At 36.9% G+C, this 22,890-nt stretch overlaps 1 protein-coding gene across 1 annotated transcript in view; it reads left to right on the top strand.

Annotated features, from left to right (window-relative positions):
• Positions 1-1,041: 1,041 nt before the first annotated feature.
• Positions 1,042-22,890, top strand: part of MMP16 (matrix metallopeptidase 16) — a 281,580-nt gene continuing 259,731 nt past the window's right edge. The window contains exon 1 of the mRNA XM_040625800.1: positions 1,042-1,201. Coding sequence (XP_040481734.1) covers positions 1,070-1,201 — 132 coding nt within the window. The 5' untranslated portion in view covers positions 1,042-1,069. The remainder of the gene's footprint in view (positions 1,202-22,890) is intronic.

Genomic DNA, 22,890 nt, shown 5'->3' with positions numbered 1-22,890 from the left:
AACAACAGGCCACGGGGTCGGTCGGTGGACCCCAACAAAGTTTTGGACGCTCGGGACTTGCTGTCTCAGGCTTCCCAAACTTGACCAGCCTGGCAACCAACGGGAGCGCCCAAACAGCGCACAGTGACTCCGGCGCTCCCTGATTCCCAGCGCCCCCTGACCTTCCAGGAACGCTTTATTGAGGACGCCGGCCGTTCTCCGGGACCAGGCCTGGGCCACTCCCCAGCCCAAGCCAGGGTCTGCAGCCTGAGCCCCACCCAGTCCCCGGCAGGGGAGGGGCGCACTTGTATCTAGATGCTCGGGAGGGGGTGGGTGAGATGAAAGGATCGAGCCGCCCAGGTTGCTGGGTTCCAGTCTCGGGGATGAGGGGGTGGGCGGGTATGTTAGGGACCTCGTCCCAACCCAGGGCCCTTCTGGAGGTCTGGCTACTTCCAGTGCGCGGTACAGTAGCTGCTCCCCTTCACAAGCCGTCTCCTTTAAGAAGAGCGCGCGCGCGTCTGTGTGTGGAGTTGTGTGTGTGCTCCTGTGCAGATATGTGTGTGTGTGTGTGTGTGTGTGTGTGTGTGCGCGCGCGCGCACTTTTAGGTCTAGCTTCTGCTAATTATACTTTGATGAATTTACTTAGAAAAGCTAATAAGCTTGGAGAAAAGTGGAGGTGTGTCATTAAGAACCAGTGATAACAGCTACTATTTACGGAGCATTCACTAAGGAGCCACCAGTGTACAGGATGCTCTCCATCTAATGCCTTCTATAACCTTCCCAACGACCTCGTGAGGAAGATGCTGCAACTCTCCATTTTGCAGATCAGGAACTGAAGCACAGAGAAGTTAAAGAAGAAGGAGCAAGGATGGTGAATGCAGGCTGCTGCTGACCCTGCCTCCGCCGCTGTTTCTCGGGGGCTGCCGAGTGCTGGGCCCTCAGTCTCCTCCCCTTGCCCGGCTGTGGGTGAACCTGCAGGCTCCTTACCCACCCGGAGGACTTTTTTTTGAAAGGAAAGCAGGGAGGGAGGGAGAGGGAGAGAGGGAGACAACGAAGGGGAGCTCGTCCATCCATTGAAGCACAGTTCACTATGATCTTACTCACATTCAGCACTGGAAGACGGTTGGATTTCGTGCATCATTCGGGGGTATTTTTCTTGCAAACCTTGCTTTGGATTTTATGTGCTACCGTCTGCGGAACGGAGCAGTATTTCAATGTGGAGGTAAGAGTATGAGAGCTTTCTTCCTTCTCCCTTGCCTGGGCTGCTCCCTGAAACATTTCGTTCACTCCTGGGATCCTGGTAGCTCAGAGCAGCCTGGGTCTCTACACATTGTTTCCTTTGCAGCCGCCGAGACCCTTGTTGAGTTTCCCTGTGTCTTAGGTGATGGATGCGCGCGAGACTGAGAATCCGTTATCCCCAGCAGCACAAAGCACGATGCTGCGCGCTCGGAGATACATTTGTAGCCGGTCCATGCTTGTCACCCAGGGAAGAGGCGAAGTCCTACATATAGCAAACGTGTGGCTTAATAGAAGCAGTTTCAGTTTATGATGAATAAACTGTTCAGGAAATACAGAATTCATTGCTTGGCATCATGTGCTTCCTTGGTATTGTTCTGAAATCTTTCTTCCCATGTTCTGTGCCTAACAAAGGAGGTAAAATCAAAGAATCTAGAGGAGAGCGTGGGAATACTTGAGATGTTTAATAACATTACTTTGTGATAAAACACTTGACTAGACAGAGTCTTTTTCTCATTTAGACATAATACACTGTAACTAGATCTGACTACAGAGGGCATGAAATCCATCTCTTTTAAAGTGTCTTCTCTTCCCCTCCCCCGCCGATTGAAAATAAACGTGGCCCAAGTAATAGTTCTGAGGTGTGTTTTTAATTTGATTTCACACTCTCATGGCAAAACTGAGAGGTTTTAGTCTGTCATTTGCTTTACTTTGATAGCTTTGGGAACAGACAGACATAAAGCAGAAGGGAACTTGAGGATAAGGACTTGTCAGACCTCTGCCAAAGTACTCTTCCTGTCATCAACTCAGCACTAAAGCCAGTTATGTGCAGTAAATCAATGAAAGTGTGTATACACTTGGGCTCTAACTCCAGTTTATAACATACACAGTGGAATACAAAGACAGTAAGAGGATTTTAGTAAAATATTCTCCTTTTGATGAGATCTTCTGTCTTCTGACATCTCAAAAGAATTACAATTAAGTCTCGGAAGAATAATGTGATTTTTAAAATATTGTTGATTCTTTAAAGCTTACTGTCATTTTGTTGGGAGTGTGTGTTTACACAATAGCAGGACCTGTTGCACAGCATTTGAACATGTTTTAGGTAACAGATTTATATACAAAGTGTGCATAATAAATGCCATGTGTGAGGCCATATTCTGAATATAACTGTGTTTATATAAACTGTTCTTAGGACTTCGTGTAATAAGTGATGGTTGGTGGAGAAACAAAGTATTTGAAAAAGTAAGAACCATTATCAAAAATTAAAGAAGTTTACAGATGTTAAGTATGATTGTATTACACACAAAAAAAACCCATTTCGAAAACCAAAACTGTTTAACCTTTTGAAATATACAGTTTTGGTTTTCTGAATAAAAAGAGAGAGGCAAAGGGGCTGAAAGTCCAGACTTCTCTTGATTGCACATTTGAACTTTCAGAGTTATATGCCACAGATGGATTTTTCTATCTAACACAGAAATCTAGATGATTTAATGTTGAAATGAAGGAGTAATTAGTTCATAGACTGAAGGAATGAAAGTGGCAAGCTGTGATTTATGTTGTGAGCTGACGGGCCTATTGCTTCAGTTTGGTGGTAGTGGTGATGGTGGTAAGGTGGGGCATGGGGAAGGTAGGTTAAAGTAAGTGGTTTTATTTTGCTCGCTGTGAAGTAGAAGGGAGAGTCTGGGTTGGTGGTTACTTGCTTTGGGGAAGTCTTAGATTTGCTTTCAGAGATTGTTGGGATAGCATCAGTGTTTGGATGATTATTAGGTTTTCTTTTTGAGGCTAGACATAAATTGTATTGTATTTCTTTATAGTTTGAATCCCTCAGTTCAATCAGATATTATTATGCAAGAAAAGTTGATTTTACTGAAAAAGAGATTTCATTTCAAATATACATGATCCCTTCTTCGATATGTATGTGAAAAAAAATGGTTCATGGAAAAAGAGTTATTTTTTAGAGTATTTATGTTATGTCATCCATATTTATTATACAATGCAAATATTTAATTATGACTGATAAGAGGCTGGTACCATCTGAGACCTTAAAAACCTCATTTGATACAAAGATTTCATAGTGACTTAGATTAGATTATGCTTCATAGTTTGTATTATTTCCAGTTAGTTTTTTTAAGCACTTGAGCATATCCTTAGTTGGGTTTATATACTTCCTTATGTGTAATGATTACCTCTATTTTTCTTTTTTTCAATCATAAGAGTAGCTGCTTGTTAATTCAGCATACTATAAAGAACATGGGATGACAGAATATTTTCTGACATGAATTTCTGCCTCATTCATCTTTATTAGATATTTCTTTTTGGTAGGAAGCTCTAGTAGGAAGAATAGTCCATCACATATTGTCCAGAAAAGCACTTATATTGTGTTCTTCATTCTTGGTTGCAAAACATACACTGGGAATGCTTTGTTTGATTGATTCTCAAGGACAGTCTTAAAATAAACAGTAATGGTATCAATCATGCATGAAGTTCATATGATCAGAAATTTTTTTTCTAGCAAGCACACCAAGTTATTGTAGTTGGAATGAAGCTTCTGAGAGATGCTTTTTATGCTGACAGCTGAGATTACAGTGCTTTATTCCTCACTGAACTTCACAATTGCTGTGACCCCTGTACTTTTCATCCTTATTAATTTAAGTTTCAAAAACATATTTTCCCCCTGGAGGTGTGGGGATTGAGTAGAAATATTCGTGTTAACTCTTTCCTGCCTTATTTTTAAGAATATAAGCATTTGGAATTTTCAATTATCAGAACAGGAGATATTTTTTAATATGCTGATGAAAGCCTGCTACAGAGAAAGGGTACATTTTGTTTATTTGTTTTTGTTTTTAAGAAGCAAAAAGAAATATCTCAACAGAAAGGGTCGACACTACCAGAAGTAGTACTATGGAAGAGATTCAATTTATTCCTCTCCTTATATGTTTTAGGAAGAACACTTTTTAATGCCAAGTTTTCACTGTATATTTGTTTAAAGATTTTTGTACACTATGGGATCCATTTTTGGGGAGTGGGCCTTTCAGTGTGTAGTCATTACCATGATGCAAAGGAAGTACATTGCTAATATTAACTAAAAGTCAAAGACTACTATCATTGGATAGCAGTCTGAATCAGAGGTGTTCATTGGTCAGATGAAGCTAAATTGTTAACAGAGAATCAGGATTGAATTTCTATGCTCTAAAAAATCATATTGTGTCTAAAATAATGGTCTTCTTATAGGGATATTCATGATCCTGGGGCTCTTTATATTTTAATTTTTGTGGGGCTTTTTTTGTACACTGCAAGCATTATTGTTATGAAATTTGAGATAGAATATAGTTCATGAGGGGCACCTGGGTGGCTCTGTCAGTTAACTGTCCAACTCTTGATCTCAGCTAAAGTCTTGCTGTCAGGGTCATGAGTTCAAAACCCACATTGGGCTCTACGCTGGGCATAGATCCTACTTAAAAAATATATATACTTATATATGTATATATGTTTACAAACACACACACACATATTTAGTTCATGAGAGTAATAACTTTCATCATCAACTTTGATAGTTTGTTAAATGTTAAATATATGAACAACATATTCTTTATTATTTTTTAAAGAATCACATACATTTCTAATGAGGAAAATTATTTTAAGCTAATTTGATGGTAAAATAAAAATGTGATATTCTGAATGATGCACATATCAAAGTGTAAGAAGATGATTTTTTTTGTGACAAAAATTCTTGATAAAGCAAAGATTGATTTTGTTTCTAATTCACAAAAGAAGAGAGATTCTAGATTTTTTAAAAAGATATTTTGTGACAAATACTATGAATCATGAGTGTAACCCTTTCCTACCTTGAATTACGTTTCTTTAACTGATTAAGTATTTATTCACCTTTGTCAGGTTTATCTGAATCTACTTGAAAGGTCAGAATAATCAACATGCCTTATTTCATTTGCACATGCAAGGTTGCTGACACTGATCTGGTCAGCCCCCTTGGGTAAGGGGCTGTTTTGATTACATCCCATAATTCTCACTGTAGCAGTTTTTATTGGGCAGGAACAGGGGCTGTGTGACTGATTCATGAAGGTTTTTACCTATTGCAAATTCCAAGCTTTACAAGACATCTCAGGTATGCTGGCCATTCAGAATGCTCTTAAGGACCACAAGCTATGACCAGGAGACCAGAAGACTCAGTAAACCTCAGGTTATCCTGTGTTCCACCTTTTGCTTTTCTCTGTTCAGAGTTGTCTGGTCAAGTTCCCCACATCTAGGGTTATTCGTGAAACCCTTGCAGGTGAGTGTAGACCAGCAAGGTAGGTTGTCTCTTACTATCCCTGAGAAGTCCACAGAGAACAACTTTCCAAGTCTATTCTTTCCTATAGAGTTGGGTTTCCTCTTTCAGGGTCTTCTTCCCCATCAAGTAAGGATAGAGCTGGGTTCAATAACAGCTTTTTTAATCTCTGGAGTCATGTTAAAAGTGATAGATCTAAAGTTTTTACTTTTTCTTATTCATGCTATTTCAGGTTATTAACATAAAATTTTAAGGTACTTGTTCAGTAGTATAATTCTTTTCTTTGAAGTTGGATTAATCAGTTATTTTATGTAAATTTATTTCACTGCCTGACCTACCGTAGATACTCAAAATGTACCTGTTCAGAATATTTGGTAAGTGACCATTTGGAATTATTTAAGGACCAAAAAAAAAAAAAAAAAAAAAAAAGCCATTGGATATTTGAGTCAATTACTTAAATTTGTTCAATGTCAGAAGAAAAAGATTTTGACCCTTCAATGAATATTCAAATTGAGAAAGTCACTTTTCATGTTACTTTCTGTCACAATTTATTTTAAATATCTGTGAATATAATTACATCCATCAAATTGTTTTTTGTTGTGGAGTAGCATGGTGATTAAGATCACATATCTGGCACCAGACTGCTGCATTCTAATCCTAGCTCTTTTACTTGTAAGTTAATTATTAAGTTAATAATGGACAAGTTCATTTATCTCTGAGCCTCACTGTACATATCTGAAAATGGGGATACTAATAATACCTGCCTCATAGAGTGTTTTGATGATTAAATGAATACATGTATATCATATTAGATAGATGGATAGATAAGAACATGCCTTCACATAGTTAAATAGTCAGTACTTTTAAAATATCATTATTAGCAGTAAAAAAAAAAGGATGCTGATTCAAAGGTAAATTATTATGATAGCATCTAATTACATAAAAGTCTATCAGGTTAGGACATAACCAGCTGGTCCAGGAAAATTTTATTTTAATACCTTCTTCATTTTTAAAAAGTGTAATCTACTGAATATCAACCACTAACATCAGTACATTTTCTTCCCGTGGGCTTTTCTTAGACAGTTTAGTTTAGGAATCTGATTTGCACATTTTGTCTTGTCATCTGTTACTATCATAGAATGTCAAGTTCAGCTCACACCTTCTTTTACAAAACTGAGTTTGCAGAAATCTGTTCATCTTATAATACCATGGAAAATAAATAGGTCTTATGATTCAATGGGTTTATTTATTTTAATTGGCTCAAGGCCCATGTGCTTCCTATCTACAGTAGTGGGATTCAGTATATAACTTGGGCCAGGTCTTTGTTCTACCCCAAATCCAGAACATAAAAGTTTTGTTTTTTTTTTAATTGAGGAAGGAGGGGGATGGGCAGAAAGAGATATTCAAGTGTTTTCTACAATGACAAAGACATTTTTTAAACAGCAACAATCTTGTTCTTATAACACTGGGAATAAAAGGTAGCTAGCAATATAATGTAATGGAGCCCTATGCCAGAGGTCAAGGGATGCAGGCTTTAACTTTGGTTCTTGTACTAATAATATAGCTTTGTTCTTGGACAAGTCATTTCTTTAATGCCTGCATCTGCAAAAACAAAAAAATTGAATGAAACTATCACTAAAGACATATCCAAATTTGAAATCCTATTGTATTTTGCTTCCAAGCTTTAATTTGGATAGATGGAGGAAAATTGTACATATTTACCGTATAAATTTGGGGGCAACTGGATGTCAAAGGTAGAGTGTTTCAAATTTTTTGTTTTCTGAAGTGGATATCATGAAGACATACAGAATGGGCGGCTTATTGCTAACATTTGTTATCATCTGTAGTGACACAGGGTGTTCCATTTTGAAAATAATCCTGGCCTCCTGCTGAGTAATAAAAACATTGGCAGCAGATTATATGTAATTTTTAAAATCAATTTTTGACCAAGGTAACATATTTTAAAAATTTAATGTTAAAAACATGACTTTGAAAAATCTATATCATCTATAAGTTGGCACTTCAATCTTAAAAAGGCAAGATGAAATAAGATCAAAATTTGTTTTTTTGTGGTGGGAGAGGGTCTCAAAATTCAAATCTATTTATTATCTATAAAAAATATACACGTGTTTTGTAGTGAAATGAAGTGCTTATACTGTCTATCCCTCTTACCCATTGTGGAAAATAATTTTGGCACATGGCTCTTTGAGGGTTATTTTTATTCTTCATAACACATTTGATTTTGAATGTGAAAAATCAGATTCCATTTGTTTTATAAAATATGCAGCTTATGTGAACAGCAAAAATATTGCATGCTAAAAGGATAAAATACTAAGTAATAATATGTGTGATACTCATTTTTTTATTTGCCTTCTTTTTCTTTTTCATGGGAAAGTTATTTATAGATTTTGAGGTTATTCATAAAACCATATTTGATTGTTGCTTCCTGTCACTTAGCACTCTGAATGGATGTTCTTTGTCTTAGCGTTTCACCACAGTCCTTTGGCATTGTGCATTCTTGGGTTTGGATCAGTGGAATATGTTGATGAGCTTCTTAACGGAAGTTTAGCCAGGGGAATAAGAATAATCCCACTGTGGCCCCCGACCTTTGAGTAAACGTGATCTGCGGGTGTAGTATATAAAAGGAGGCTAGAGGGAGCTATTGAGCTGTTTAAAGACTCCAATGGAGTAGAAGAATTTGGTTTAAAATCAAGGACACTAGGTGCAATCACATGTCTTAAAATGAATCATAGCCAATCATAGAGAGTTTAAGGAAATCAGTGAACACATGGTTTATGATTTAAGATGTGAGATGGGTTTACTGAGAGCCAATTGGCACCAGTGATTACATATTTGATGAACTAAGAAGGAAATTAGCACTTTTCAGGGAGGCCAGGAGTTCTGGGCATGACAGCTTGACAAAGAATGTTATAATGCAGGACTGCTTTATATATCCCTTGCTTTTAGGTGTAGAGAGGTCAGAAACTATACATTATAGTGACTGCAGGTGCTTTTGAAATTCTCATTTTAACCAAAATGTCTAGTGAAATAATTGTAGTCTTAACAGATGAGAGGTGGACTAAATTTAATTTGATCGTGCCTTTTAGGTTATATGTAGCAAAAATCCAATTTTAAAAGCTTGTGGGACTAAAGTTATCTCATTTTTAATGTTTGCCATAGGCCCTTGTTGAATAAATGTTTTTCAACAAAAGCAGATTTTAAAATATGGGTTTTACCTATTCTTTTTTAAAATATGTACGAAATGAGTCACAGAAGTGTGAAACTTTTTTCTTTAAATAGGAACTTCAGACATGTTTTCAGTTGAGCAGATTATAATATGACCTCTGGTGGAAGAAGGGAGGATAAAAAAAGTCAGTCACTAATCATGGGGCACACCAGCATTTAATTAAGATATTATAATTTCCTCACAAGCATCATTCAGATTTTTAAAAGGTTTTTTAATCTAGTCAGTTAAATGAAACATGGATAAATGGAGTAAGCCAGGGCCCCACAGATATTCTCCGGAGAAATAGTCCTTAGAGTGATGTCTTCAAATGACTAAATAAACCCAAATAAACCACTCACTGGAATGGAATTTTGCAGTATTTGTTTTAGTCACGCTTAAGTTAAGGGGGAATAAATTGCCTCTTTTTAAGGGAAGCTGGATATTTTTATGAACTTTATTTCATGTCCCCAAATTGCATGCACCTGAGGTGATGTCAGTGGAATGCAGGCTTGTGCCTCCGCACAGGCTGATGCAGAGTCAGACCTTGAGTGATGTCAGTGGAGGCATTTTTTCCATAGGAACTTTTACAGTTGAATTCATACCATGTGTTAATAGTTTCTCATTGTTTATAGTGATTAGATATTTGAACTTGTTTTGGGTTTCTAACGGCTGTGCCTTCATTCCCCCTTTACTGTAAACAATTGCTAGGCAGTTCCTCCTTGTGGTCCTACTTGTTTCTCCTAGTTTGGGGTCTTGAGGGACTTCATATTTGAGTTACGACTTACAGGACCCCACGCTTGAAAATCAGGTAAAATTTTACAAAAAGCCACGTTTGCTCCCCTCCATTCTTTCATTGTGAAGAAGAGAGAATGGATTCAGATGACTTCCAGAATCAAATGTATACTCAATGATTTGTATGAAATTGAGAACAAGTTTATAAAACTCATTCCCAGTTACCGATAAAACTGTTCTAGAGGTCTGGGTGTTTTAATATTGTAACAACTCTATCCATATAACTTACTGATTTACTCCTGCATGTGGATTGAGTGAAATTGTCTGTTCCATGGGTGACTCAAGCAAATTACTTAAGCAGTCTTTGCCTTATTTTGACTATTCATAAAATTGATTTGTGATCTTTACTGTTTGTCTGTAGCACAGGTTTTGTAATCCTAGCATTGAGAAAATGCCAAGCAATCCCCTTAAATAAGAATAGGGTTGAGCTCAGCACCCTCATTCCCACCAATGAGATGACCAGAGTTTAGAAACAATTATGTGCTGGCATTATATTCTAATTAGATGAGATCCAAATAACCAATAAAATGGAGATGCATAGAATTGATTTTATTGAATACCTTCTTTTAATAATAAAAACAATGTTAATTAACACTGGTTGCACATTTGCTGAGTGCCTGATTATGTTCTAAGTGCTTCATATATATCAACTCATTGAAATTTCATTACAATCTTGTGAGTTAACACTGCTGTTTCTCTTTCACAAGTGAGGAAGCTGAGACACCAAGAGGTTGAGGAACTTGCTAAGGCCACATATCTCTAATTCTCCCAAAGTGGAGTAGCCCCGAATCAAAGCAGGCATGCTGGCTGCAGAGCCCAGGCTCTTAACCAAGTAAATAGAGGCAAGAATTAATTTCCAATTTCCCAATAAGTCCGTATGAACCAGTTCCATGGTTCACATCTTTCGTATTTCAAACCGAAAAGAGATAATTAATATGCATAATGAAAATGCTAGGTCTACCCTAGCATAGGCTTGACTGGAGTAAAAAAGTGAATGGGCTGTTGTTGATATGATTTGTTGATTCAAGATTGAGTGTGTGGTGCTCAATAGTTTTAAACTTGAATACTCCTTATGATTTTTTACTCATTAGAAAGTTGCTAGCCTATGTTTAATTACATATAATATTAAATGTGACATAATTTCAAATTAATCACAGTATTTCCTTTCTCAGCTATTTGCCATGTTGCAGTTTTTCTTTAAATGTGATTTCCAAAGTTTTAGTCATATGTGATTACATTCCAAGATGAAAAGAACGGAACATTGGAGAAAATGTAAAGGACAACCCGTGTCAGGTCTGTGTTCTTGTGCCATGCGGGGAAGAACGTGTATGTATACAGTTACTACCTGGCATGTTCTATGAGTTTTGGAGTTTGCTATTTTTATATGTTGCATAGCTCGGGTAGAAGCTATAAGGAAACCAGTTTATTTTATTACTTCTAATGTATTTAATTGTAATATAAATGAGACCTTTCTCAGAGATAGGTTAAGTTTGACATGGATCCATGCTTCAGAAATTAGTGAACACCTCCTCACTGTTTGAGAATAGACCTGATAATCTGGTTATTGTCTTTGTTGTGAAGGGAATAGAAACTTCAACTTGGTGGTTGCAAGACTGAAAAAGACTGAAAAAAAAGCATCTTTTGTCCTTAATATCGTTGCTGTGTATAGCTTTCAGTGTTTACTTAGTTCGTTCATTAGCTTTTCAAGGAGAACTGTTTCTAAGCCCATTTACAAAGGTGAGAATCTGATTTTGTAACATTTCTCAGTGTGAAATATTCATTCAACTGTCTCTCACCTCCTCTAGAGGCAGTATATCATAATGGCTATGTGCAAGAACTTGTGAAGAGATCCTTAAAAATCTTAGCTGCATCACTACCATCTCAGTGAACTTGAGTGAGCCAGGTCATTGACCATGTGCCCCAATTTCTTCATGTGTAAAGTAGAGATAATAGTACCCAACTCATGGGTTGTTGTAAGATTAAAGAGGTAAAGGATAATGGGGCAAGATAAATAACAGGCTCTTGATTTACCCTACTTTGTGAAATTACCAAAATATAGGGGAAAAATTGGTTTTCGAGTCATTGAACATCAGATAATGAAGGGATGTCATCCCTAAGGGATGGGAAACAAACAGAGTGAACCCTGTATTGTCTCATTTGACCACCTTGACAGAGCTTCCACACAATAGGACAGGGGATGCAGAACCAGGTTGAGCCAGGCAGGCTCCCTGTGTTAGGGGTGGAGCTGGGGGTAGGAGAAGACCAAGGTCGCTAGAATTCACAGGTCAGAATTCTAGAAAAGCGAGAGTTTCACGGAGCAAAAAGCACTGGGGGTCTGTAGAGAGTTCCCTTGAATATTTAGTTTAGAACTGATCTGCTCATTTCTGCGAAGTAGCAACTGGGGGCCAGGGAAAGAAGCAACTAAAGGAATCAGAAGAGACAATGCTTGATGCTCACACAGGGCTGGGCATAGTGCCCATTCCCATCAGCCATACTTGAAAGCCTCATTATTTACAGGACAGAGGGTAGAGTACTCAGAACCGTCCTGCTCCAGTATTGTGAACAAAGTCTGGGACTGAATACTGCTTTAGTTCTGCTTAAAAAGTCTTAAAAGCAAGACCTGAAAGGGTCAAACTGTTTCTAAGTGACTTAACTGTTTCCCACAACAAAGCTCAATAAGATGTACAGGAATACAGAAATATGCAGCACCCAACAGCTTAAGATTCACAATGTCTGGCATTCAATAAAAAAAATAAAAAATTAACCGAGCATGTAAAGAAGCGGAAAAACACAACTCATAATGAGGAGCAGGGTCTATCTAAACTGATCCAGAAGTGACACAGATGTTGGAATTAGCAGATAAGAATATTAAAACAGTTGTTATAACTGTATTCTTTGTTCAAAAACTTGAGACATGGAAGAGATTGAAAAAGACTCAAATTGAATTTGTAGAGAATGAAACCACAATATGTGACATTAAAGATACACTGGAAATTCATAACAGATTTGACATTACTGAAGAAAAAAAAAAAGTCAACTTGAAGTCAGCAATATAAGCTACCCAGAGTGAAACAGGGGGAGAGAAGAACATTTATAAAGTGAATGGATCATGGGATATATAGCACAACCTCAGGTGGCCTAATATATGTGCAGTTTGAGTCCCTGAACAGGGAGGGGGCAGAAAGAGCATTTGGAGATATAATGACTAATGCTTTACCTAATTTTGTAGAAAATCTATAAACTCATGGATCGAAGAGTCTCAGGGAATCCCAAGTGCAAGGAACATGAAGCAAACTAAACCAAGGCACATCATAATCAAATTGTTCAAATGAGTGATAAAGAGGAAGTTTTATGAAAAATAAATTTTTCAAAGTAACAAGAGTAAAAAGAATATTGTTTTAGATTTTTTCAAAGATCTGTAATATCTGGTTTAACAAAAGATAGTTGGATTTTCATATTTATTTGTGTATTCACAGTTACAATACTATGCATCATGTAGCCTGTGGTAAACTGCACTGTCAGTTGCAAGTTAATGAAAGTGAAAAGACAAATAGCATCATATTAAAATAATTTTGCCCTAGTGGACTCCTGTAAGACTTTTAGGACCCCCAGAGGTTCCTGGACCAAACTTTGAGAACCAGTGTTCAAGCAGGTATTCTGTTTTCTCTTTTCCTTCTGGATATACCAAGATCCATGCCCCTTAGAGTCTTCGTCAAAATGCTTGAGTCCTTCATTTCTTTACCACCCCTGTACACATCCCTTAGTAACCAGCAAACATTATTTGACCTTCTCTAATCCGCATCTGCACCCCCACCAGAAAATGAGCCCGTTATGCTTTTATAATAACCTTCTCTGCTACTTACTCTTCAAAGTACCTTTTGTAATTGTAATCACAGAGTGTTTTCTCTTACCTCAAAGTTGCCTACTGATGTATGTGTGTAAGACAAAAAGCTCACCCTAAAATTACTGTTGAAAATCCATTTAATAGCTCGTTAATTGCTAAGACTTGGCACGTGGACACTCAGAAGCCAAGTATCAACGTCTTTTGTTTCTCTGTGCCTTTGAGTTTTGGTCTTCCTGTCTCTGGAACCATGTAGGCCAAAATTATATTTACTGGAGAAGAAATTTAAGGGGATTTGAATTAAATAATTTTTCTGTTTCCCTGGAGCATATGGCTAAATTTGGTAAATTAAATGCATGTGCCAAAAACCTGTTGTACAAGGTTTTTGTGTAATAGATTCATGTCTGACTCTCACAGTAAATTATAACTTTATGATGAGACAGTGTATCTGCCATGGTCACTGCTGTAATTCATGAGCCTAACGCTGCCCTAAGACAAGTACAGAGCTCAGTAGATATGTGCTGAAGGATGAATGGATGACATCATCCCCTCTCATAGGTGTTAGTTTCTAGTTTAACTGTTATTTTCTGACCCATTTCAATGGTTGTTATTTCCCTTAACTCATTTAGTCCTTATTGGGTAAAAATGTGGTACTTATACCTTACTTTGCTTCAGTTACTTTATTAAAACTGTTTAGCTTGTAGTAATCAAAGATATGTTTATCTTAATGATCAGTGTTTAACTGGTAAGGAGCTAGGACTTCCAGATTTTTTTCTAGTCATCTCCATTATGTTATATTAGTATATCTGGTATAAATAAGTACTTTATATCTTCCTTCACTGATGTAACATTTATATAAGGACCTTTTGGCTTGACATTAGAAAAATTGGTCACTTTTTTTCAGAATGTGTCTGCGAACAGCTAGGGAAATAAATATAAAGGAAAATAACCTTGTTCTAGTTCAGTGACTTCAGTTGTAGTTATTACTATTAATAAATGGCAACTTTCCCAAGACAGTTTCCAGGAAAGAGGAAAAACAATTTACTTGTATTTTACTGGACATCTTGACTCATTTCAATCGCTCTTCTAGCTACACAGATGAGAAAAATATTGATTTGCTATCAACTTTTGCATGTGTTAGCATGTAAAACCCTAAGAGTGCATAACCACATAATAATTTGAATTTCTGACTTATATTAAAATTAGATCATGTTTATTGTTCTAACAAGTACAATGTTGAAGACCCATGAAGAACTGACTCAAGAGATGTTGAAATTTGATGGATTTTTTCTTGCTGAACACCTACACATTGGTAATTGGCAGGGTAGGAACAGGAAAAAATAGGACTTTCGTCAGTCTTTCATTGATACACATACTATCTAGATTACATCTTCCTTAGGAGGTGAGGAAATGTAGCCCTCTGAATATTAAACAGTCCATTATTCACTTCTGTGTTTACCAGGAAAAATGAGTCTTCTAGTATAGCATCATATTAGGGATGGCAAGACTTACTGAGTTTTTTGGTTGAAGACAGCCCTCTGCCCAAGGGCTGTAGGTTCCATTCATTTAAACGACAATCTGGTTTTCTTTTCTTCTTGTTACTTGAATAACTTCCAGAGATTTTGTAGACACGTACACACACTTCATTTCTCCCTGTCTTTCTTCCTTTTTATGGAAATACATTATTTAAAATGTTCTATATGTTTTTAACATAAGTATTTACTTTGGAGAATTTTTCATATCAATACATAAAGAACAATTTCATGCTTGTAACGTAACTTAATGTGGTAACTTATTTAATGACAGCATTCTTTCTGGACAAATAGGTTATTTTCAAGGTGTTTCTATTATAAATAATAATACAATATGCTTACTTAAGCATGTGTGAGTTTATTTAACAAATAATATTTCTAGAAGTGTAATTGCTTTATTATTAGCTGTATATTTATCTGTAATTTTGGTGAATTATGCCAAGTTGCTACCCCCAAAATACATCAGTTTGCTCGTTTTCAGCAGTACTTGGGGCGCCTGGGTGGCTCAGTCAGTTAAGTGTGGGACTGTTGATCTCAGGTCATGATCTCAGGGTTGTGAGATCGAGCCGCGTGTCTGGGCGTGGACTGCCCTGTGTCTGCCCCTCCCCACTTTCTCTCATGGGTGTGTGCGTGCACGTGTGTGCTCTCTCTCTCTTTCTCTCTCCCCCTCTCTAAAAAAAAATAATTTTCAACAGTGCTTGAGCATGGTCGATTCCACACAGACCTGCCATTACTTAAGATTTTTTTTCCTAATTTGGTGGGTGAAAAAATAATTTTATGCAAATTTAAATGAATATCAATATTCAGCATTTTAAAAATACTTTAAGTCACTTACATTTTTTATTACACAGGTTTCCTTTTCCTGCCATTCTTTGTCTTCTCTTTCTTACTGATTTATAACAGCTGTATATGTGTTAAGTAAGTTGACCCATTCTCTGTCCCGTGTAATAATATGAATTTGTTGACCAATTTGGTTTTGCTAATTCACTTTTTCATATTAATTAGTCATTTATATTATGATATTTAGTTTTGTATCATGCCTTAAGAAGTATCCAGCATCTTAAAGCTGTTTTTAAAAACACTCGTTTCTTTCTTCTTCCTCTTCTTCTTCTTCTTCTTCCTCTTCCTCTCCCTCTCCCTCTTCTTCTCCTCCTCCTCCTCCTCCTTCTTCTCCTCCTCCTTCTCCTTCTCCTTCTCCTTCTCCTTCTCCTTCTCCTTCTCCTTCTCCTTCTCTTTCTTCTTCTTTTTCTGTTTAAATCTTTAAGTAAAATACTTTGGTTCAGGTATGGAAAGTGGAATCTAACTCATTTTCCCCAAAACTGGTTAACAGACGCTTTAGCACTATAGGTTAATACATCTTTTCTCCATAGCACTTAGGTTTTCTTGAGGACTAATAACTGTAGAGTACAATGCCTTAGACAAATTTGATTTGACCTAATGGATTCGTGGGTGGTCCAGAGCACCTATGTTTCACATAGCTAGGGGAGGGCCACTCTGCTGTGGATATTGCACGTAGTCTTAAAACCAGAGGAAAACTGGAACATGTTCCCTTAGTGGTGGCAAAAACATTTGAGGGCAAGTAGCCACGTATGATGCCTCTGAAGTCTTAGCCTCTTAACCAGCGCACAGTGTCTTCTGACCACATTCTTTTGCCCAAGCAAGTTGGTTATATAGCACGGCCCAAGGTCAAGGAGTTTGGATGTACACGTTGCCTGTGATGAGGCCAGCACAAGAGTGTGGATGTAGGAGGAGGGAAAGATTGGGATTGGAAATTCAATCTATAACATCCTCACTGATTTAAAAGCTGCCTTTGTCCTATCCTAATTTTCAGAAATAATTAACCTATTTTTAGATACAATCTTTTTCTACTGCTATATTTAAATCTTCCTGGGACAATACCAAACTTATTATTTTCGGTAGTGCTTTGCAGGTTTCTGTAGATTTGGAGTTACTTTTTTTCCTTTTCTGTGCTATTTAGAATGAGAACTTCTATATTTACCAAGTAATTTTTGTTTAAAGAACTACACTTATTCTGGTGAGCATTTTCTAATGTATATACAGTAATTGTCACATCACTATGGGTATACCTTAAAGTAATGTGTCAACTATAATTTAAAAAATAAAATAAGGGGCGCCTGGGTGACTCAGTTGTTTAAGCATCAGACTCTTGATTTTGGCTCAGGTCATGACGTCAGGGTCATGAGATTGAACCCTGCCTTGGGCTCTGCACTGACTGTGGAGCCTGCTTGAGATTCCCTCTCCCCTTCTGCCCCAGCCCCCCTACTCACTCTCTCTCCCTCTCTAAAAAAATAAAACAAATCTTGATATTCCCCCCCCCGAAAAAACCCAAAAAGTAAAGCTGTTGGTTTTTACATATTAACTATCAAATGCTCACCTTGTTAAAGCATCATTGTATTATATAATCCTTCTGTAGATCCCCTTGAGGGGTCTGGACACATAGTCATATTATTTAGACTTAAGGATAATTGGACCTTCTGTTTTCTTTCATTCTTTTGGATAATTGTACGACTAGTTCTTTTAGAGCAGTATTAAGTAATTATTGTGAGACTAGGCACATTGTCTTTATTCTGACTTTCAGGGAGGTGACTACCCATTTGTTTTCAATTGTCAATTAACCTTAAAAATATTTAAAATCCTAGTTACTTTATCCAGGATAATTAACTCTCAAATCTTGTATATTGCCTTTAAATTAAAGATTGATGGTGAGACACAGCATGACCAACATGGCAAGATATGAAACTTGGTATATCATCAATATTCTCTGTTTTTCCCCCTCAATTTTAATGTGGTTTTTCTTTTACTGTTTCTTTGTATTTCCTTGAAAGTTTCCTTAGATTTTGGATCTCTGACTTAGTAGTCATGGTATTTCCATGGAATATCGCTGTGGTGGGTAGACAAAAATTGTCTTCTGAATGAAACAATGAATGGATTAACTTTGTGATAACATTTGGACATTTTATTCAAGACTTTTATTCAAGACTCCTGTTTTCATGCAACAGAAAGCCAGTTTGAACCACCTTGTCCAATATAGGAGGTTTATTGGAAAATACTAGTGTAGGTCACAGATTATGGGGAAGGGCTGACCAAACAAGCAGTTGAAGAGATCTTAAAGCTGAGACCTTTGCAGAGCTTTCTGTCTTACCCTCACTCCTGCTTCTCATGGTTGGTTGGCTTCCTTCTCTTGTTTCAGATTGTCTGTTTCCATGTTATACGGTTTCCTATCACCTGGCAACCATTTTTCTTTATCACTTTTCTTAGAGAAAATATCTTCCCTCTGCCCATATGCTTACACTTCCAGCTCTGCTATGAAAAGCCCTAAAGAAAGTTTCTCATTAACCTAGTTTGGATCACTTGCCTATTCCTGTAGCTGGAAGTACTTTGTGAGACCATGAATGGCAGCTCCTGTATAATCTGATTGTTGGAGTGGGGGAGTAGTAGTTTCCTCAGAAAAGAGAAGGCATCTTGGACAGAATTTCAACAATAGATGTCTAAAGCAGTTGAATTGATTTATTCTTTTTTTTTTTTCTTTTCTGCTTTTTTCCCTTTTATCTATTTCCCCCTTCTTTTGGCATTTCCAACTGCCTCCCCCCTCACATATACACAATTACCTTCCTGGCTATTTTTCTCTTCCCCTTTTTTTTTCTTTGTCATTATCCCTCAATTTCTCTGAACAAGCTAGGATCAAGATGTGTTTTCTGCTATAGGGTCGTTACCTATTTAGAGGCAATTATCATGAGTAAAGTTTCAGTGGAAAAGTAGTAATAATAGTCACCATGCATGAGTGACTCTGTATAACGGAGCCCAGAAATTAGAATAAATGTGGCAGAGTTTTGAAATAGTGTGACTGAGAAAAACACAAAGCCAAGAGGCTTACTGTTGGGTTCAAGCAATAATTTTTGAGCTTATCCTCAGTCTCTGTGCTCAAGAGAAGAGAAATAAGTAACTTTTTTTGTTCCAGAAACTTCTTCAACTAATTTTATTTGACATGTGACAGCAAAGTGCTGAGACTGTTGTTCTTTGCTCCCCTAATTCTTTTTCCACCTTGGGACCTTAATTGTAATTTAGATCAGTGGTTTTTTATTTTTTATTTTTATTTATAATTTTAAAAAATATTTATTTACTTGTTTATTTATTTATTTTAGAGAGAAAGAGAGCACAAGTGGGAGGGGAAGTGGGAAAGGGAGACAGAATCTCAAACCGACTCTGCCGAGCGTGGAGCCGGATGGGGGCTTGATCTCATGACCCTGAGATCACGACCTGAGCCAAAACCAAGAGTCAGACACTCAACCAATGTAGCCATGCAGGTGCCCATACACCAGTGCTTTTTTAGGTGAGGAATCTGAGGACCTGGTTGTGTACCTAACGTCACCTTAGGCTTCACGGGAAGTTTGTGGTAGAAACCAGAGTGGCAAACAGGGCTTGGGATTCCCATGTTCTCGCCAGGGTTTATCAGAAAGTGTGCTGGTGTAAAAAATGGGCTTTCAGCTATGGTATCAATGATCAAATTACAGAAATTACCATTGTGATATGTGATTGATAAATATTATTTTATTATTATTTGGATTCTTGCCTACTGTTGGTAAAAAGACCTTGTGAAACAGTAAAAGGTTTTAGCCATTTGAATATTGACATATGAATTTATTATTTATGTATTTCCTGAAAAACAGTTTTAATAGGGCAAAAGGATAGAGAGAAAATACTAAGACATTACCAAATACCTGCTAAATTCACACTTTGGCAAGTTCATTTTGTCTCAAATCACTTCATTAGAGATATGCTTTCTTCCTCAGTAGCAAAGACGTTTGTGCTATGATTCAGTTATCACAGTTCTAGGCACTATTAAATTTAAGAGCATCTTTGTTTCATCGTCATTTAAATTTATCTGTAATGTTACAATTAAACACATTTCTAACTATATACACATAATCTTATATCCATGCATATATATGTGTGTTCCTAAAGGAAAGATATAGAATACAGCATATGTATGCATGCATATATTGAAAGAACTTTCTGAGCTATTTGGGAAATTAGCTTTTTATATACATCTTGGGATTTTCATCTTATTTTTAAACTTTGTAGCAAATAAGACAGTGATATTAAAGGGAGATAACTGTTTTCCTGCTTCCAGGAAAATGTAAAGAAGAGGATCATACACTTACGCTCCCAGAGGTTTTTTTTTTTTTTTTTTTTTTTTTTTAAGTCTTACTTGTGGGGCTTATTGAAGTTATAAAGTGGAGAGAGGCAGAGATGAGAAGGAGGGATATTGAGGAAACAAGAGAAGGCGGAGAAAGGACTTTTCCCCCATTGCACATCATCCCTGGAAGAATTAGTGTTGCTAGGAAGAGTATTTGTCTTTTGTTGTAGAATTATTGGATGGAGCCCTGTGAGAGGTAAGCCTGGTCTTTTACTGAGCTAAGTTTAAAATAAAGGATGATATTGTTTTTATAGCAAGGTAGGGTAAATGATATATTACATTTTAATGCATTAATATGAAGCAAAAATAAATAATTCCACCTCTCACATTAGTCTTTCAACTTCCTGACTCTACCCACCTTTAACCACATGTGTAGAAAGTAGTAAACTTTACAATTCTTCATCTTGCTTTTCCCTTCAATCCATTGTTTTGAAGTCACTTTTGTGCTGGTGACAGATGGCATTTCATTAGCTGGTAGTAGAGTTACTCCAGTTTCAGATTCTTGAAAGAATAAGCCCTTCATATCCAGCTTTTCCTCAATCTTAGAGGATAATTTATGAGATAGAAAAATAGAATTCCCAACACAGTTTTTCCTGATAGAATGTATTTTTTTTTTATATTCTGAATAAAAGTGTGGCAGTTGAAACTATAAGGATATTGGCCACTCTTTTCTAGAGAGGTTACTTGCATATGGTCTGCATTGCTTTCGCCTTTTTAATGTGAATGTTTTTGGCATTTTCCAACATGGCAGACACTTTTATTTGCCTAAACAGGAAGGAAATATAAGCCTAAGTATATAAATATGCATTCTAATTTCTGTCTAACATCTAGGACACACAAAACATAGATGTTAAGGCCTTTGCTGTGGAGAGACAAGGGATGCAGCCAGAAACTCAGACAGAAAATAAGGCAGTGTGATTCCAAGTTCTGATGTTTGTAATATAAACTATCATTTATAGACTCTATCTTTATAGACTCAATTATACGAGGTTGGAGAGGAATGACTTTGTGACTAAGAGGTCTCATATCTGTTTTCTGAAATATAATTGACTAAATTATTTTTTCCTAGGACTTATCATTGCAGGTTACAATACAACTAGTCTAATAATATCACCATAAATCACCTCACCCTGACTCATCTGATGAAATAGTGACAATTCAGTTCTTAGGTGGCAAGAGCTTTGGTAATATCTGGATAGCTTCAAAATTAGGAGGCAGAATTATTCACTTTTATGTTTGTGTTGTAGGCACGTCTATGGTGGTGCTTTTGGTGAAGTATTCTTGGAGGGTGTGGAAGAAGTGTGTGACGGGAAATAGGACTTCAGCTCCAGGATCCTTTCCTTTTTGGGTTATAGTTCTTCCAGGTGGGATCCAGACAAAGGATCAAGAGACTGAAGAATTTGGAGTTTGGAGGACTTTAATTTTTTGACTTTTTGTTTAAACATCCTATTGATACAAGTGGATAAACAAAAGCATGAAGCAGGACTTTATATGTTCATTTACTGAGCAGAAGAGGTTAGCCATGAAAAATATGAACTAATGTGTTTGCAATATATTCCCCTCAAATTGGGAGCAGATGCATGTGTAGCTACAGAGTGTAGGTAAGCAGGACTGAGTTTTTCACTGAAACTCAGCTTTATCCGTCTGTCCGTTGTACCTTTCTCCCATGGAGTTGTCATGACCTCATTTCCCCCAGTGAATTTTAAAATGTTAAGCTTAAAAAGAAAAATTTTGCATTTGTACTAAGCAAGTTGCAAGCTACAAATCTAATGTTAGAAATGAGCTAAGGCAATTTTACCTGTAGGTTGTCCATGCTTAAAAAGTCGGCAGGTCCCTTTAAAGTTAAATGCAGTCACATACTGAAATTCAGTTTGATTTTTCAAACTGTGTACCCTTACCATTGTGACACATATTTGAAGTCAGATATCACTTATTAAACAATATGGATAATACTCATTATTTATGTAGGCAATCATAAAATAAGTGCCACTGAATCAAAAAGAAGCCATTTGTATTTTTTTGTTCATCCTCTCTTGCTGTCGCTTCTTTTTGTGCTATGGGGCTGTGGGTGCAGACTTCAACGTGCAGATGAGTCATCGGGAGGAGCTTGTCTAAAGTGATGCTTCCTTGGCTCCTTCTCCAGAAGTCTATTTCAGGAAGTTTGAGGTAGAACTTCAGAGACTACATTGTGAAAAATGCCTCCCCTCCCCCTCCGCGATCTTAATGCTGCCGAACCATTGATCTGGCTTCGGGAAGCATGGTTCTAGAATTTCCTCAAGGATTGTTATCTGAGCAATTCCACGTGTTTTCCATTTCTTCCTCTAAATTGAATTCAGGTTTATTGGCCTGTAATTCTCTGGTTCATCTCTTGTTCCACACGTCAATTTGGCAATTACAAGCAGTACATTTTTTACCTCCCAGTCTGCACTTTGATGCTTACATGGATCTGATTTCTTATACTATTCCTTACATGGGGGGTTTGGAGAAGAGGAGATAAAAACGTTTTAAGGCTGTTATGAGTTTTAACTGAATGTACTCAAACTGTTCCTATCACATTTTTTTCTTCAGTTCTACTAATGATGACCTCTTACTGGCTTGTTCCCCTTCTCTCTTTACCTTCTAATCACTTCGAATAGGCAAAGGTATAAGTTAGCTACCTTTTCTACTTTATTTACCCATCATTTCCTTTTTTTCTCTACCCTTTTTAAGAGACCTAGATCTTTGCTTTGTGTGCAGCTGAACTTACTGAATTCACTTGCATATGGTAGAATTGTAATG

This window comes from Ursus maritimus, unplaced genomic scaffold, assembly GCF_017311325.1.
Source record: "Ursus maritimus isolate PB19 unplaced genomic scaffold, ASM1731132v1 scaffold_9, whole genome shotgun sequence".
Taxonomy (NCBI): Eukaryota; Metazoa; Chordata; class Mammalia; order Carnivora; family Ursidae; genus Ursus; species Ursus maritimus.
This window is presented reverse-complemented; position numbering and strand designations above follow the sequence as displayed.